The sequence below is a fragment of the Alligator mississippiensis genome, chromosome 4 (assembly GCF_030867095.1).
Source record: "Alligator mississippiensis isolate rAllMis1 chromosome 4, rAllMis1, whole genome shotgun sequence".
NCBI classification, from domain to species: domain Eukaryota; kingdom Metazoa; phylum Chordata; order Crocodylia; family Alligatoridae; genus Alligator; species Alligator mississippiensis.
Genome location: NC_081827.1, coordinates 14,645,897 through 14,663,714, shown reverse-complemented (window position 1 = coordinate 14,663,714; position 17,818 = coordinate 14,645,897). Strand labels below are relative to the sequence as shown.

At 46.4% G+C, this 17,818-nt stretch overlaps 1 protein-coding gene across 6 annotated transcripts in view; it reads left to right on the top strand.

Moving 5' to 3' along the window:
* Positions 1-17,818, top strand: part of FRMD4A (FERM domain containing 4A) — a 283,978-nt gene that overhangs the window by 207,070 nt on the left and 59,090 nt on the right. For all 6 annotated transcript variants that reach the window (XM_019487548.2, XM_019487547.2, XM_014607558.3 and 3 more), the window contains exons 8-11: positions 4,803-4,886; positions 13,120-13,185; positions 13,388-13,445; positions 15,197-15,283. In XM_019487548.2, the coding sequence (XP_019343093.1) occupies positions 4,803-4,886; positions 13,120-13,185; positions 13,388-13,445; positions 15,197-15,283 (295 nt within the window). The remainder of the gene's footprint in view (positions 1-4,802; positions 4,887-13,119; positions 13,186-13,387; positions 13,446-15,196; positions 15,284-17,818) is intronic.

Below are 17,818 nucleotides of genomic sequence, written 5' to 3'. Positions count from 1 at the left end.
TGTGGCAGTGCACCCCCTACAAAAAGGTGCTGCTGATACAGTCAGCCAACTTACAATGGTAAGGATATCCTCTTCACCTACCTAGCCCTTACCTGTCCCTGTCAATGGGCAAAATCGAAGTGCATTTCTGGCCCTCAAACTCTCTTCTGCTCAAAGTCTTTGGGCATTTACACGCACGCAGGGAGCCTGTTCCGATGCACTGGAAATCCAGCGTGTCGGAGCAGAGTCGATGAGTTTAGTCTGCTGGAGCACATAAATTGATGCACTCTGGCAACCTTGTGTGTCACGTGTATCAGAGACCCAGCGCACCTCCACTCTGAGAAAATGGTGGCGATGCACTTTGAACTAAAACACGCTCTATGTGCTTCAGTTCAATGCACCACTGCCATCTTCTCAGCACATGGAGGCACTACTCCACTGATGCATGCGATGTGTTGGTGCTTCTAATTTGTGCAGCTCTCTAATTAAAAGCACCCGGTGCTATATTGGGAGCACACGTAAAAATGCCTTTAGTGTTTAAGACCTACTTAGCTATGTGCTTTACCTTTGCTTATGGGGTGGTAACACACAGCCATACAAATCAAGCAGGAATCCTATCTGCAAACCTGAAACAGAATAAAGCACATAAGAAACCCCAAAGCTCATGGGGTGTTTGGGACAGCTAGACTAAAACAGCGTAACCCAATGTTTGATGTCAGTGGCCTGCCCCAAACCACTGCTTTCCAAGCAGAGCCGCACATCCATTACCAGGACCCTTGAAGTCAATAGAAGCTTTCCTGTGTAATTTCCCTGAATAGCTCCTCATATGGAATTATCCTTGCTACTCTTTGCTGGGTTTCAAGGATTTTCTAATGCCCTCGCCTCAATTTTGGGAGAATAATTGGTGATGCATCACTCAGTGAAGTTTAAAAATAAAAAGACACTAGCTTTTTTATTAGAGGAAATTGCTTTTCCCCTTTCTTTCAGAGAGCAACCCAAAGGATTTGGTTGATTGGACTGAAATAAGGATTAATTTAGGCAGGGACTTGCACGGAAACCTGTAGGAATCAGGTGCCCCGGGATCCGTCATCTTCAGTGGGAGTTGGACACTTAAGACTTGATCCTCTTGAGGTCCGTTCCAGCTCTTATTTTATTATGATCTTTCAGTTCTTGGAGTCAGGGGCAAAACTTTCACGGTGCAGAATGAGGTCCCTGATTCTTTCAGCCTGCTTGCATTGACCCAGCCTTCACTTGTACAGGCTGCTTCTCATCCAGAGCCTGTAAGGCAAGGGCAGGCAATTATTCCGGACAGAGGGCCGCTTTACCGAGTTTTGGCAAGACATTAAGGGCCACACGACAGGCAGCCCAGGGAAGATAAATATTAATTTTCTAAAATTTTAGGGGTCCTGCGGGCTGGCCCACGGGCTGCATTTTGCCCACCCCTGCTCTAAGGACTTGTGTATACTGTATTGGCAGCTGGTCTTTTGGAAAAAGGGTCTAAACTTGTCTCGCTGTCTCTCAAGTCTGCTGATTAACTCCAGAACCCCAACTTCCCCCATGAACCCACTTGTTCCCCTTCTCAAACCAGCAGGACACCAAGGGTTTGAGAGGAGGCACTGGGGACAGGCCCGGAGCAGCATCATAGGCAAACTTTGAATTCTGTAGTGTGTCAGCAGACTCAGGGCAAGGCATGCTCAGACTCATCCTCGCAGCGACATACCGCTGCCTTGATAAAGACAAACCCTAAGTAAGATGCTGGAAAGTACCAGGTTCCTTTTGAACTGCTTTCTTAGAAGATCAGAGCATATTGCTAGTGTTGCTGGGATGTTTCCCTTAATTTAATCCTAGTAGATTAAGGGCCTGGTCCAACGCTGATTAAAATCAGTTAAAAAGCTCAGAATGGCTTTTGTTTTAATGTTACAAGATCAGGGCTTTAGCCCTCAAACTATAGCGATGGTACTAAACCTGAAACCTTCCATAAAACTTTCGTCCCCAGGTTTTGGGAAAGAAACACCATGTAAACAGCCTTTCTAAACCACTCCCCAAACAGTCAGCCTTTGTTAGGCTTTTTGAGTCGGGAAACCTGATGCTTTTATAGGAGATCACAAGAGTGTCCCCCAGCAAAATACCCCCAAGGAACTGGAGGGGGGGAAGGGAGTGTACTAAGTAACATTTGAAAATCATATAGATGTTCCTGTAGATTGTAATCTTCAACAATTATATGTTGAATGTTCATTCTGTGTAATGAAACGGCATTTGAGCAATTAGGACTCATTAAAGGATTACAAGAGCTAACCTGCAGCATTTCATATTACACTATAACATGGGCAGTTGTAAAATACTGCATGCACGATAGCACCTTCTCATACAAGGACCTCCCTTTTCTCATTGCCTCCCTTTTATTCAATGTCATTAATTATTAGGTCACTAAGAATTAGGAGCTTTGGCCAGCAGTTACAGCTGTAGCTGACCATAGCTGCTCCAAAAAGCTTCTGTATCTGCTGCAACCCATTGGCAAGTGAAACCTTGCTTAAAATAGATTATGGCTATTTATCACGGTCCACCTGCAAAGCAACTGGCAAACATCAAACGCTATCACAATGTCACCCAGAGGGAGATGGGTAATACCACCAATGCATAGATGAGGAAGTTGAGGTGGAAAGGTTAATTGACTTGCTAAAGTTCATAAAAGAGTCAAGATTAGGAACTTTCTAATGCCCAGGCTAGTCAGTCAGTAGTATCTGCCCCACCTGCCTTCAAGGTGGTTAGCTGACCTCTGTATGGACAGTCATAATCTAGCTTCATATTGTTATTCAATCTTTTCATTCAAGGATGTCAGACTCACCTGGAGGCCTGGGCTAAACCCAGACTGCAGGGCTGCTCACGGTCTGGATCCAGCATGGGCGTGAGTGCAGCCACCACGGTCACCGTGCCATTGGCAGCAAGGTGGGGCCTGTTTGTGCTTTCACAGGCTACCACTGCTGCTTCTGGGACTTTCCCAGTCCCTCAAGGACAGTGAGTCACACCACACTTGTCATATCTGGCATCTCTCGGGTCTTGCCAAGTCTGATTTTGGAACTTCCCTTTTTCCCAGCCACGTCGCGGAAACGTCTCAGACTGCTCGGTGTTGATGGCAGAACTGACACAAATCTTTTTTCTCTGGGACCCACCTAAGCACTAGTGACATGTCAGGTGGAGGCTGGCTGTTTCTTGGAGAAATTATATTGTGCTGGCTTTTTCTAGCTTTTCACAATGTCAGAAATGGTGCTTAGGTGGGTATCTGGGAGCAGGAGACTACCCTATTTGTTGCAAATACAGCAAGCAACAAACATTGCTGTCTATTCATCCTGTCCAAGCAAAATGCAGAAACGCTATTGGAGCCCGAGCCAGAAACTCAAACACGGAGCTCCCTCTCAGTGCCCAGCTTGCAAAGCCATGGGGCTTGAGTCCCTCTACCTTGTGTTGCCTCTGGCTTTAAGTATCTTCCTCTGTTGGATGCCCAGTGAACCAGGTGGGGCCAGGACCTGGTGGTTGGAGCCTTTTGCTGGAAAGTGGGAAATACAGGTTCAAATTCCCTCTGGGTAAAGAGAGCCTTGAACCTGGGTCTTTTGTTTTCCGGACAGGTGCTCTAACTATTGGGATACAAGGGGAGAGATTTCCCTCCTCCTCCTCTTGTTTGCAACCCAACTGGGGGGAGCAGCATCTAAAATCCATGTTAATGCCCTGAAATGTCAAGTCTGCAGGTAGAGTTAGCCAAGCGCATGTCACCTCCGCATTGAAAGGTGGAACTGGATGTTGGCCTAAGTATATAAACATAGAATAAGCAATCAAGCAATTCCCTCTTTTCCTGTTTTCCTTCCCAGCCCTCGGAAGAAGCAGTGTTACTTCTAAAACTTTTAAAATGTACTTCTGTGCTTGGGGAGGGAGGCAAGAGTATAGGTGCGCCTACAACTATTCTACTGCCATGAGTCTCCCCTCCGCCGATCAGCATGCTGTTCCAGCATAGCATAGCCATCATGGGAGGTCACTGGTCGATGGAGGGGGACAGGACCAAACCTCCAACAGCGAGATAATTGCTGCCTATGAATACATCCGGGGGGGTAAGCGCCAGGGAAGGAAAACTATTTAAATTAATGGACGGTTTTGCCACAAGAGCCAGTGTGGATAATCTGGCCACAAATATTTAGACTAGAAATTAGAAGGATCCTAACCGTTGGAGCAGTCAGGTCTTAGAACAGTTGGAGAACTGGGGGCAAAAAGCCAACAGAGGTCAGCAAATTTATGTAAAGCAGTATGGGATGCAGTGAGAGGGCTGGGGGATCCAGGCATATGACTCTCTGTTGCTCCTAGATGGCTAGATCCATTCAGGACATAGACCTCGAGCTGGCCCCACTCGGTCAGGATTGGGGGGCACACATGCTGCATTTTGCATCAGGCCAGGATTGTTTAAACAAAGGTGCCTTGTGCAATCGTAGCCCTCTTTTCCTCCCTCCCTTGCTCTTCTGTCCACATGAATCTACCCACGGAGCTGCTCCATGAAATGGTAACGTTGCGGTTTCTACATCCTGAGACAATGCACTGAAAGGAATAAATGCAGCCATCTGGAGAGCTCCCCTCCGATTGTGATAATGGAGGGGAAAGTTACTACGCGGCTTTAAGATAAATAAATACGGGGAAGAAAGGAAACCCCAGTGCACTTTGCTAAAGAGGAACAGATGCAGAGCCAGAGCAGCCAGCCAGCTGGGTCTGGTCATATCAAATATTGTGGCGGTGTTCCTGTAGCTTGATCCCCCCTTTGAACTCGAACTCTCTCTCTTTTTCAGCAATGAAATTGTAAGGAGCGAATTAAAGAAGCTTCCAGCTCTCCCAACACCAGCACTGAAGGAGCATCCATCCTTGGCTTACTGGTAAGATATTTCTCTGTACAGACATTTCTAATCCTCTCCTCCACTGTGAGCCAGCCCTGTCTAACAATGTGAGAACAGGACCACAGTCCAGGAGCTCCTGACTTGGCCAGTGACTTGCTGGGTGATGTTTGTGAAGTTGGGTTTGCCCCTCTGTACCTCAGTTTCCCCTTCTGTTAAATGGGTGCCTGACCCACTGAGAGATTAGAGCCCCAAGCTGTTCACCTGACTCACCCAAAGAAATCCTACTCAAGTCCATGAACCTAGTTTGCCGCTGTCTTGAGCCTTCTTGAAGACATTTGCAGTGGTGGAAAGCAGTTATGGCATTTGATCAGGTTGGAACAGCAGCATCTTACGCCCACTGTGCTCTGTTGTTACCGGAGTATAAGCAGGCACGCGCCATGAAGGATGGGGAAGAAACAGGCTCTGGAACTGCTCATGTGGGTAAATGATTAGTTCCTGAGCATGAACTAATTGATCTCTGTATGGGATCCCCAAAGCCCAGGGGCCTGGCTCTCCTCTTATCTTAGCCTGTGGGTATTCAGAGGTTCAGAGCAGGGATCTGTACAATGCTTGGACTAGATCAAGCAGTCTCTAGGTGCTATGAGTTGCATTGTTTGTTCATCCTTCTTTCTATTGCTTTGGAAACATGATCTGTTTGCGCCTTGCAGCAGATGCAGCGTCTCAGTTGGAGTCAGCCTGCCCCCTGAATCCTTTCCCCTCTGTCTGCTCCTCCCCTCCTTTTCATCTGTGCAAACAGGAGAATTAGTTTGGGGGAAAGCCCTGGGTTAATGCTGAGATGCACTGATTTGCCTTTCTGTTGGTGACCCTTTCATGTCTGTCTTTAAAGCATTAGGCTCCAAGCAGCAGGGGGGAAGGGAAGAAGGGGAGTGCAGTCTTCTTATCTGCTGCTTTAATTTCTGCAGCCTGGTAATTTGATGATGGCAGGGAATACGGTTTCCATTTTGAGGTTTCTGATCTCTCTTCCCCTGAGGGAGATCTCTCCATTTTTCTGAGCCCAGCTGCATCTCCAGAGGTAGCTGTAACTGGTGCAGCACCAGGGAGCGCTTAATCTCTATGGGCTTTTTCTGCTCATCAAGAGAGGTTTAGAGACCGGGGCTGTAGCTCAGCATTGGAGGCTGTGGCATGTACGGACCCCCAGTGTTTCTCTCCCTCTCCAGACTCTCACAATGAACTAAGCCTTTGTGATAAAAATTGAGGAGAGAATGCCTAGCAGCCACTGCCTTTTACAAGGCAGAGTGGGAGAGCCGTCTGCTTTCTTGGTCTCCTCTTTACAATAAGGCCCAGCGCCTCCCATCTAAGCCCAACCCCACTTACACACACTTTGCCTTTTCCCATGGTCAGACTGTGCCATGCCAGACCCTGAGCTCCCGTGGATCTTGACAAGCTCCTACCACGATCAGTGTAAGAGCAGAGACTGCACAACCATGGCGTGATGACCGGTTTCCTTATACACATACTCCCTTGGTTTGGATCTTAAATGGAGCCAGGCAACCCAGGCCAGAGAATCTGCTTCATATACTATTTTATTTACAGCTGTTCCCAAAGAGCAGTTCTCCCTCATGATCCTGATTAAGTTCATGCAAGTCATGCATGGGTAAGGACAGACCACTGAGAGCTGCAGGTTCAGGCCCCAGGTCAGAAAGTTCATTGCTTCCCATAACCAAGTGACCTTAGCCCTGCAGCACCCTTGTGACTCCGCTGACCAAGCTCTTGCCCAACTTTTATTACATTCAGAGCTTACTATTTTTTAGAAAAGTGTGTCCTACGCCCCGCCAAATACTTTTAGTTTTACCACTGGAAAGAGGTGAATAATGACTCAGGTCCAAAGCCACTTCCCTGAAACAATGAGTAGACTTTAAATGATCTCCATGGAAGGATGTTTAAAGCACTGATTGCCTTCTCAATCCTTATACGCTGCCTCTGCTTCTTTGCATCTTGCTCTGGTTCTGCAGCGTAAGGCAATTTCACACTTTAGTCTTCTGTTTGTCATCTGGTTCATGCTCTGGTTCTTTCTTGTTAGCACAAAGTGATGGGGCGTGATTTTCCAGTGCCGCAAGGATATTTCGGTGTGTGCACGTTCATCGGCTGTGCAGTCGTATTTGATCCTTTTTATCCTTCATCCATATATAATGATGTATTTGCATATGTACTCAGCACGAATGGAAATTCTCGCATGCAAATTATTTTGGATGTCTTTTCACTCCTCCCCTGGCGTGGGATATAATCGCAAAGGTGCTTGTTCTTCTTCCTGTGAGCACTGCCTAGCGAATAGAAGGTGGACTACGTTTCCAGACACCAGCATGATGAGTTCTGAGTTTTTCATAGCCAGAGCTGAATTAAGGCCATCTAGGACTCTAGGCACCACCAGCATGAGCCCTTGGGGCCTCGTATCCTTCCATACTACCAAACTAGGATTCCCAGAATGGCTTGAACCCCATGGCACACATTGCCCATGTTGCCGCAGTGTGCAGCTGGGAAGTGCAAGCAGAGAAGGGAAAGGCAGAGTGAGCTGGAAGGAGGGGCACTTCCTCCAGTGCCCCTTCCCTTAGGCGGCACTGTGGCCCTGGCTCCCCTCCTTTGAGTAATAAGGCAGGCTTCAGTATAATCAGAGAAAATCCCCTTCTCAGAGCTGCTGTTTCAGGCTCCCTTCACTCACATGTCACATTTGCAAGCCTTTCTGTTAGTCTGTGATGGCTAGAGAGATGGTGGTGGCTTTAAATGAAAGCTGAGATTCTGGTCCCACCCTGCAACTCCAGAAACAGGGCCCTGAATATAGGCCTGTCGTGCCCACGTCCTAATCCGGCCCTAAAGGTAGGTACCAGAAGCATAACGTGGGGTGGGCAAGAGGGAGACATGCCCCAGGGAGGGGTGCCTCGCTCTCCCATTCCCCTCTCTGCTTGCACTTCCCAGCTGCACATTGCAGCAGCAAGGGCAGTGTGTATCATGGGGCACAATTTTGGGAATTGTAATTTTGTAGAGTGGCAGCAGAGCTCACTGCTGCTAAGGGGGGAAATTGGCCCCATTTTTTGCCACTGACATCAGCAACTTTTGCCTTCCCTACATGGGCTTCAACAGCAAAAGAATAAGCTGAACAGTTTGCCCCCGGAGCAAGAAACACCATTCCCACTCTAGAGAACTACAATTCCCAGAATGCCTTGCACTGCATGACACACACTGTCCATACTGCTTGCTGATGCCTGGTGGGGAAGGGTGGGAGAGGACTGACCCAGGCTCTGTCTGCACCCAATACCTCTAGTACATATTCAACAGGATTGAAATACAAAGTTAGATTAAATGCAAAATGAATTAATAGGAAACATAAAAAGTTTTGCTCCACCTGGGTTTGGTTTTCTGACTGTTTCTGTTGTATCTTTAACAAACAAGTAGCTTCTGAACTGGGAGCTAATGTGTGCCTCTGCCCACACACACCCAACAAATTCCCAAGGAAAATTCAAGGAGCAAAGTGAAGATTGGATTGCCGAGGTGGAATATGCAAGAGTTATCAAACATCCTCTGGTTTTCAATGGAAAATGTGTTCCTAGCTCCCTTCCTCAGCCCCTTTGAGAATCCCCCCTTAAAACTTAAGCCTCAAACTTCAGGTTAGGTTTTCTTTAAACGCAGTGCAGAACACCACTTCCACGCTGATCCAGATCTTCTGTCTGCATTGCGCCTTGTGCATACGGATACAAAGATCTGTCCACACAAGTCCACCTGCAGGCAACAATAGGCCTTTGAAAGTCTATTCTCTTGCATGATTTAGGAGCTTACAGCGCTCACCCAACGAGGCCCAGAGCTCTCATAAACACTGCTATGTTTACAACAGGGAAGGACTGCCCTTTAGCATATAGTGTTACCTGTAGTAACCCGTAAGTAAATGCCCATGTTGTTGGCTCCTTGCTAACAAATCTCAGGACAGCGTTTGAAATGTATAACATGCCAGCATAGACAAAGGAGCTCTGGGCCACAACTTCAGAAGAGCTCAGCTCTCGGTAAGGCCCAGAAACCTATGGGCAGCCACTCAGAACAATGCAGGCTGAATCCATCTGAATATCTTGTCCTTATCGCAGGAACTCGGACTGGCTCCATGCCCTTTCGAAATCCTGGAGATTTGTCTGCCTCCCAGTTCTACCAGCTGCTACTACCAGAGCCTGTTCTCAGTCCTCACATTTATAAGACCTTTATAACAATCCTTGCCTGTAGACTATCATTCACGTACAGGTTTAACTGCATTCACATGGATGTGTATGAGTTGACAGGCGGGCAGTAGCATGTCAGCTCCATATGATTTCAAGGCACTAATGATCCATCGAGTGCCCTCTACAGCCATCATGTATTACGAGATGAGTTGACATCGCTGACGTGGAGGCAGTCTGGAGTCCGTGCCATGACGGTCAGGTCAGCAGGTGGCCCCAGACGATGCCCTACCACTCGCTCAGCTGTCAGGAAGAGTTAGCCACATAACAGCCTGAAGAGGAACAGCTGAAATGATAAACCAGAATGTCTGTAAGCGCTGCTAATTCTCATCCTGCCCGGTGAATTATTGTGCTTGTTTTTATTGGCACGTGTCACGGTGACCCCCCATGCATGGACTGACACTGGAGACAGAAACCTGACCTCTGTGTCTGATGATTTCTTGCATGTGGCAGCAGGAAAAAGAGAGCAGGAAACAAATCTGTTGTGTGAAAGGAGGCCTGCAAGGCAGTGGGCTTTCACAGTGTCACTGATAATCCAGGGTAGATGATTTAACAGCAGTGCATGAGACCTTCAGAAAGGAGGGTTACAGAGCTAGCTCTCATACATATTTCAAATGTAGGCCTAAAAGTATTTTTCAAGGGAAGGTAAGTATATCATTTTCCTCATCTTACTGATGGGGAAACTGAGGCACAGGAGGGAAGTCCCACAGCAGGTCAGTGGCAGACCCAGAAGTGAAAATACCTTTCTCCTGAGTTCTAGCCCAGTGCTTTATCCACTGGACCACATCTCCCCAGAAGGCAGCTTTCTGAAGACTTTGAGGGAGCTGTACTTTTGACTAGCTTTCATGGGCAGTGTCATAAAAGTGTAATTATTTTATCCATTTTAAGAATTTGTAACAAAAGCCGACAGCATGCAGATATGGGACAGGGAACAGGGAGAGAGATCTGTTCCTCGCTGGCATTGTGCTGTACAGAGCTAATGCCAGGGATTCATCTCATCAAAAAACTAAAAAGAATCAGAACCAAAGCAAAGAACAACCTATGGGGCCTGGTTCTGCTCTCACACAGGCTTCTGTGATGCCGGAGACACAAGTGAATCAGGCTCCCATATAATAACAGGCTATGAAGCCATGTTAAAGGACTGTACGTCCTCTCTGCTCTTCTATATTGCTAGGAACGGTGTTGTCTAGAGACCTTCCAGCATTTGTGCAGTCGTGTCATTCAGTCCTTGTTCCACAAGTTAATCTTGTTTGTGACTGTTATGTACCAAAGGGCATAGATGCATGTGTACAGCCTCTGCGGGCTTTGGGGAAGCCACCTGCATGCATCCAAGGGCAGGATCCAGCTTCTGGGCAATAGGATTTGCTTATGTTTCATTTACTGAATGTGCAAATGATTTGGTACTATTTGGCAGGAGAGCTGTCATATTCGTTTCCCCATGGATGTAGCGCCCGAGCGGAATGGCACCCTGGACAGTAGGTTGCACCCTGTTGGAAGACCACCCGGCAGCACACGTTGGCTCGCTGACAACTTCTGTTATTTTGGCAGGATTAGTGGGCAAAGCTGATCCCAAGGCAGCGCATGAGGGAGGCAGTTACTTGCACATAAACACATGGCAGGAATGCTAGAGAACAGCTGGCAGTTGCTTGCTGAACTCTGACAGCCATTCTGCTTGAGAACGACCCTGCCTTGCTTTTCCTCCTTTCCTTTCCATTATTATGGTGCTTTTGCATGAACAGAGGACCTCCTCGGTTCAAATGTCCGATTCCCCACCTGCATGCATAATCTCCCGTCTATGTCATGGCGCTCTCCGCACAGCCCCTCATTGTGCATCGCAGACAGGATTGTGAATGGTCTTTAGCTAAACAGCACAGACAGGTGAGCTCCTTTGCAACTGTCTGTGGCATGGTAACCAAAATGGGACTGGGAAGACAGAAGCTGGAAGGTAGTGTTATGTAAGCAGAACTGTTGCTATGTGACATGATCTGCGATGATTTCCAATCAAGGCCCCGGGGGTCTCAAAGCATCTGAGATGAGCTCATCAGCCTTCCTACCCCACCCCAGCTTGCTCTGGCCTTCTCTGCAGCAGCAGAAAAAACCCGCCATGCTTCTCTTCCTCCTGACAAAAGAGTCCCTCAGCCAGATGGCTGCTTCGCCACGGCCAGCAGCCAATGTCACCAACTTGGAGCTTTTGTCCCTAGATAGAACAACTTTTGTGGGGGTTCCTAGTGACAGAATGCCCCATTAAGGGTCCAGTATCAGTTTGTGATATGTCATACCTATTCAGTTATCTAGGGATGCTTCCGATGACTTTAGAAGACCAACCTAGCAACTTTTTGAGGTTAGTTTGGCAGATTTCTGCACTGTTGACGGAGTATGCTGAGGGGGCTTCAGGATGGAGCTCTGCAAAGGTTCTACGCAATGGTTGCCTATGCACATGCTCGTTGGCTTTCTAATTAGAGCGCATCAGAGCAGACTCAATTAATCGAGTGTGCTCCACGTTCTAATTAGAAGGCTCTAGCGTTGCCGCAGTGCCACGTGTGTTAAGCCCCCACACATTTTTAAATGGCCACAGGACTCCTTATGTAGACCTCATTGAATGGGGGTGATGGTTCCAGGCAGGCTGTGCTCTCTATGTGTGTGCCCTTCTAACTGGCTTTCATGCTGGGCCTCATTGAATGAAGTTTAGATAAAGTCCCTCATGGCCATTTTTAAATGTCTTGGGGCTTAATACATGTGACAGTGAAGCGTTTTAATTAGAGCAGTTCCCTGGGAACCTCTCTAACCGCCCCACCACGCACCCCCAAGCACATATACAGGTTGATCCCGTGTTACAGCCCATAGAGAGGTGGCCCCAGCACAGTCTGACCTTTTCTAGAGTCCTCTGTAGCTCAAGTTTGGAGGGTACCAAAGTGATGTAAAGTCACCATCACCTTCCTTCCCACCATGCTGGAGTTTTCTGTGTTGTGCCTCCTGAAGGCACAGCAAAGATACCTCATCCTCAGTGTAAAGACATGAAGGCTAGGACATTTGAGTGCATATCTGAGGGCCTGACACTCCAGTCACATCAGTATTATACCAGTGTAATTCAGCTGACTTCATGGGCATTGCTCCTAATTTGCATCGGTGTAGATCAGACCCATTGGAGTTACACCAGTATAAATCTAGTGTGAGAAAAAAAGCAGGCTTGGAGTCTGCCCTCAGGTATATAGGTGCAAATCAGCAGAAATTTGGCTGAAATTAAAGGAGACCCATGGAAGTGACACACAAGCCCTAGCCCATAATTAGCCCTGCTGGATCCCCCATACTGGAATTCATAGCGTGCGGTGGTTCTGTTATCTCAATATCCATACGAGCGTCAGTAAAGAAGGGGAGGAGGAGGCTGTTCAAGGCTGGAGTTGCAAGGCTCTTTCTCTCTCTTTCTTACTCTTATTCTTACTCTGTAGCTGGGGCTAACCTCAGAAGCTCTGTATATACGAGGACATGGCGCATTGTTAATAAGAAGTCTCCAGAATAATTCAGTAAAGATGAACAGAGGGTTTTGTCCCTCTGTGCTGAAGCAGTGAGGCGTGCTCCTCGACTCTCACTGTTTCAGATGGCCATTCGCTTCAGCAGCTCGGGTGACCCAAAGGGTCCTTTGGTTCTGCAAGATGATTACAAGAACCAAGGCAAAATAAAAACTAGGTATCTCAAGGCACTTTGTGCAGGTAGCCTCATTGCACTTATTCAGGAGAGTTATTATCAGGAAACTGAGGCACAAAGGAGAAAATCTGAAGCAACGGATCCTGATTCCCCATTGTAAAACTCAAATCTTCCAGGAAACTTTCTTTGAAATCCATTTTTATTTTCTGGTTTGTTCTTGTATTTCTGAAATTACTTAAAAGTCTCTGCCCAGAGCCCCCAACCAGTTCCCTGGGCTGGTAGCCATACTTAACAAAAATGTCTGCGGAGCTATTGCAGTCTTCCCTGTTTAGCAAGCTGGACTGAAAAATAAGACAATTCTGTTTCTCCCTTTCCAGTGAGGACAGAGTCATCGAGCATTACAAGAAGCTGAATGGACAGACAAGGGGCCAAGCAATTGTAAAGTAAGTGAGAAATGCAAATGCCAGGAGGCTGTATTTGCTCTGCGATATTCTGTACAGGGCTGGAAATTCTGCATAACTGTCTCCTGTCTCCTGTCTCCCGTCTAGTAACTTTTTTTTTTAAAGCATGGGCTTTTTCAGGAGAATGTATACGCTCCATTCTGCTTCTCAGACATGTGCCTGTCTCTTTTGTTTCGTTTTGCAGTTACATGAGCATTGTAGAGTCCCTCCCGACGTATGGAGTCCATTATTATGCAGTGAAGGTACGTGCTACTGAAAAAAGCCAACTATCGAATTAAACTGACAATAGTGACAAAACAAAACAAAACAAAAAAAACCCTAGGCTCCATGTACAATACACTTTACTAAAAGTCCTGTTCCACTTCCTTTGTTAAGATAAACTTGTTTCAACTCTGCAGTGCCTGTTTAGTAAATACAATTCAGTAAAGGAAAATCCTGTTCTTCAAGATAAAATTCCAGCATCCCCTCCACAATGCTGGAGCGATTGCAGTCAGCCTGCAAGCAGCAACAGGAACTAGTGGTGCCGAAGTGAAGTGCCATTGGCAGGGTCTGATAGTTTTGGGATACCTGGATTTTGCCCCTCTTGTTGCCATATGAGCAGCTTGCTAGGAGTGGCTCAAGGACCTGCCGTTATTGGCACCTTATAGATGGCAGCTTCCTGCACTTAATCACTAGGGGCCTTCCCTGGGGCTGATCCATTACCTGTTTGCTGCTTGACCAAGGATGGAGGGTTGTGTTTTTTTTTAACTAGTGAAATCAATAAACACAGAAAGGAAACTAGAGTTGCTTTCCCCAAAGCATTTCCCCCTATTCATTGCTGGTGGGTTTTGATATCTTTTATCTTTCTCTATCTGTACTAGTAAGTTTGTATGTATAGGGGCATTTTTCATGTCTCTCTGCAAAACGTCTTTCCCATTTATGACACTGTAAAAAGAATAATAATAATATAGGATAATAATAATATAGGATGATAAAAATCACAAGGATAGCTCTTCTGATTTTTTCCTTCTATATAAATAAAAGAGAAGCTGGAAGTCCTATTGTAGGACTCTGTGGGCTATGTTTGGAGAGCGAGAGAGTGGTTTGCCCATCCTTTCTCATAGGACAGGTGACACAGCTTCCACTGACTTCCATGAAATAGGAAAGGACTGATGAATTGGGCTCTGGCACCCAAATCTACAAGCACTTGCTCCCAGAAGTTGTCCCAGGGCACTCTTCAAGTTATCAGTAAGCATGTAGCTAATATTACCCTTAGTGGGTGTTGGGTCAGGCACTGCAGGTCCGGTCCCCCTAAGATGTAAGAGCTCAGACACGTTCAGCAGAGCAGCTCACAGATCCTGGGGCTTTGGATCAAACCTGCATGCAGAATGTAGAAGTGACAGCCAGTTTAGACCTCTTCCATCTTTTGGCTGGATTTGCATTTTTTTTTGGTGCTATTTTTTAACCCGCCCTTCTCTGGCACATTAACGAACCAGATATAATTTCACGGAGGGTTCCAATTACCTACATCACAAAGAGGCTCATATCAAATGTCATCCATTACTCTATAAAATGGCTTCACTGCAAAGTCTTTGGGGTCTGGGCCTGTCAGACCTTATCACTTGGTAGCCTTCGCCTCACATTAATACAGTGTTTTGTAGATTTATGTCAAAGTTCTCCAGCATAATTCAAGTCAGCTGGGCTATTCTCTTTCACCAGTCTCCAATCTCTGAGGCCAGAGGGAATAATGTTGAGACTATTTGCGCAAGGGGTGGGGAAAGGGAGAGGATGAACCATTATTATAGGAACTAAGGGCTGTGCTTCCATAGGGATACTTTTAGTAGCTTTATGACAAAAGCCAGGCATACTCCTTTTGAGGATATGAGGACCCTCTCAGAGATAATTTAGCAGTATCCATGGTAGGGGATGATCCCTGCCCCTGAATAATGGACTAGGGAATCAATAAGGATCTTCCCCTTTCATACAATATTATTCCCTCTGCTTTATCTCCTAGGACAAGCAGGGAATTCCTTGGTGGTTGGGACTTAGCTACAAGGGGATCTTTCAGTACGACTACCATGACAAAGTGAAACCAAGGAAGGTAAGTGTGTACTTCGCTGTTCCATTTGGCTCTTTTCTCACCACTTGTGTTATGGATTGTTCTGATGTTAGAAAGTTGGTTGAACACTGGCACTGATTCCCATCACTGATTTACAAGGATGTTATGGGAGGTATATCTCCCAAGGCTGCCTGAGGAAGCTGACAGGCTGAAGTAGCCCCTGATTTATTAAAGTGCTGCAGTGCTGTGGAAAATTGTGCCATAAATGCTGCTTTGACTCCCACAGTCATCTGGTTCATGGCCCAATCCTGCAAAAGGTTCAAGAAGTAAGAATTTAAGGCCTGATCCTACAATATGCTCAGCACCTTCAGCTCTTATTATCATCAGGAGGACGTGATGATAGCACTCTAAGAGCTTGAGTCAAAGCTCAATAGTCCAGGCTATAAATGATTAGGCAGAAGGCAGGGTAGATTCACACCTTATAGATTAACTGAATCAGCAATGCATAAGTTTTCATAAGCATTAACTTTACCAGATGCTGAGAAGGGACTGATCAGAGATCAGATCAGAGAAGAGAGATGGGCGGACATGCAGATAAGCGCAGTTCTTCCCTTCCTTACTCAAAAAAAGCCCCAAACAGCAAATTTTGAGGGGAGAGAAAAATTAATTTGATATGCTGATATAGTAATAGCTCAAAGTAATAGTCAATCCAGGATAGGTAGAAGGCAGGGCAGGATGGCACCTTATAGACTACCTGGTTCAAAGAATCATGAGCTATTGGAGGTGACAACCTGTTTCATTAGATGCTAGAAATGGACTCAGGATAGAAAAGCTTCCTAACGAAAGACAGGAACATTTCTCCTCCATCTCCATCCTGTTTAGGAGCTTTATGATGAAAACCTCCACAAGCCTGAGGCACGGCATACCTGTAGATTATTCTAAAGCACAAGCTCAGCCTATGTTCCCAGTGCCACCCTATTCTGCTTCTCCACTGCAATTACTCAGCTTGATCCTCCTTTGAAGCCTGGTTTGCTGAATCCATGTACTCAGCACTTCTAAATATCAGGTCTCCCAAAAGCCTTTCAGGGTAGATGCCCAAAACATATGGGTTCCTAAAACTGTGAGTCACTTTGGTGAATGAGGCCAAGAGCTTTCTATAACATTGGCTTCAGCATCCTGGAATTTCTTCTGGAGCAAATGTGTTGATCGGCTGTGCTCATTTTGTGAGGTAGACTCAAATTTTCTGTGGTTATGCACCTGCCTTTCTCAGTCATCCCTGCCCCCTGATGGAAACGTAATCATCTTCCAGCACTTGCTGTCAGGCTGGCAGGGAAAACCAACCAACAGTATTGGTCATACTTGGGCAACCATGAAGACATCAGGAAGGAAGCAACAGGCTTCAGGCTGGCTTCCAGATGGGAATACAGAACCAGGCTGTCCAGAACATGGCACAGCACATCTGCAGATGCAAATACCTGTGCTATATTAAAAATTGCCATATTTCTCAATACATTGTTTCTTTGCCAGCTGGCTGTCCTGATTACTCATTGTTTTCCTTCCATGGACATGTTTCAGCAGAATCCAACTTTCTCCTCTTCTCATGTGCAAATTGACTGCTGGGCGATGATCACAGGTTTCTTTTATGATAAACTGGAATGAGGTGCCTACTGAAAGATAGAAAACTTGAAACTTCTGCTTTTCTGCTGCAGCGATCAGAATGTGGGAGACGCATTGGTTAAATGAGGCTTTCTATCTGCTGGGAAAGTGTTTACACAACATATTTACATCAGCCTAGATACAAGTACAGATGAGCTGCACTAGGTAGGGTAAATTGTTAACCCGCAGGGCGCTCATGCAGGCAATAGGTACTTTGCATCTCTTCTATGATAGGGATTTGCACCAACTCACACACCTACATTGCCAGACACATCCTTAGAATCCACCTCCAAAAATTGTGCTCAGCTGCAGAAGTGGTTCCTCGAGGGCAAATACTGCTCAGCTACAGCTGGCTTGCCAGGACCGGACTCAGGCCCTGGGAAACCTTGGGGGGTTCTTGCCTTCTCTGGGTCAGAAGGGTTGGTTCCCAACCATGCTGAGGTGGGTGAATGAAGCGGGAGAGAACCTGAAGAATCAAGATCAGTCCCACTGACTGCTCTTGAGTGAACAGTGCCGGCTCCTTTGGAGGAGTTACGACTCCTTTCTCCTCAGCCTCTGTATTGTCTCTTCTTCCTTCCCTTTCTCCCTGCTCCGTCTGCCCGAGAGACCCCAAAAACCACCATGAACACTGTCCCACCTGCCACCTGCCGTTTAGTTCTAAGCTAATCACTCACTTGTATGAAACTCAGTAGGATGATTCTCCCAGCCTTTTCTACAAGCAGGCTGAGAATTTGAATTTAATGGTGTTTCCACTGGGAATCAGTTTTTACCTTAGCAAACCGGCAATTTTGCATGAAATCAATGAAGACGAATAGAATGGTGCAGTCTTGTGTATAAAACATGGGAAAATGTTGTGGATTAGTGGGATTGATCAAAAATCACTGGGTGTCTAATCTCCAGGCTAAAATTAATCCATGGTTA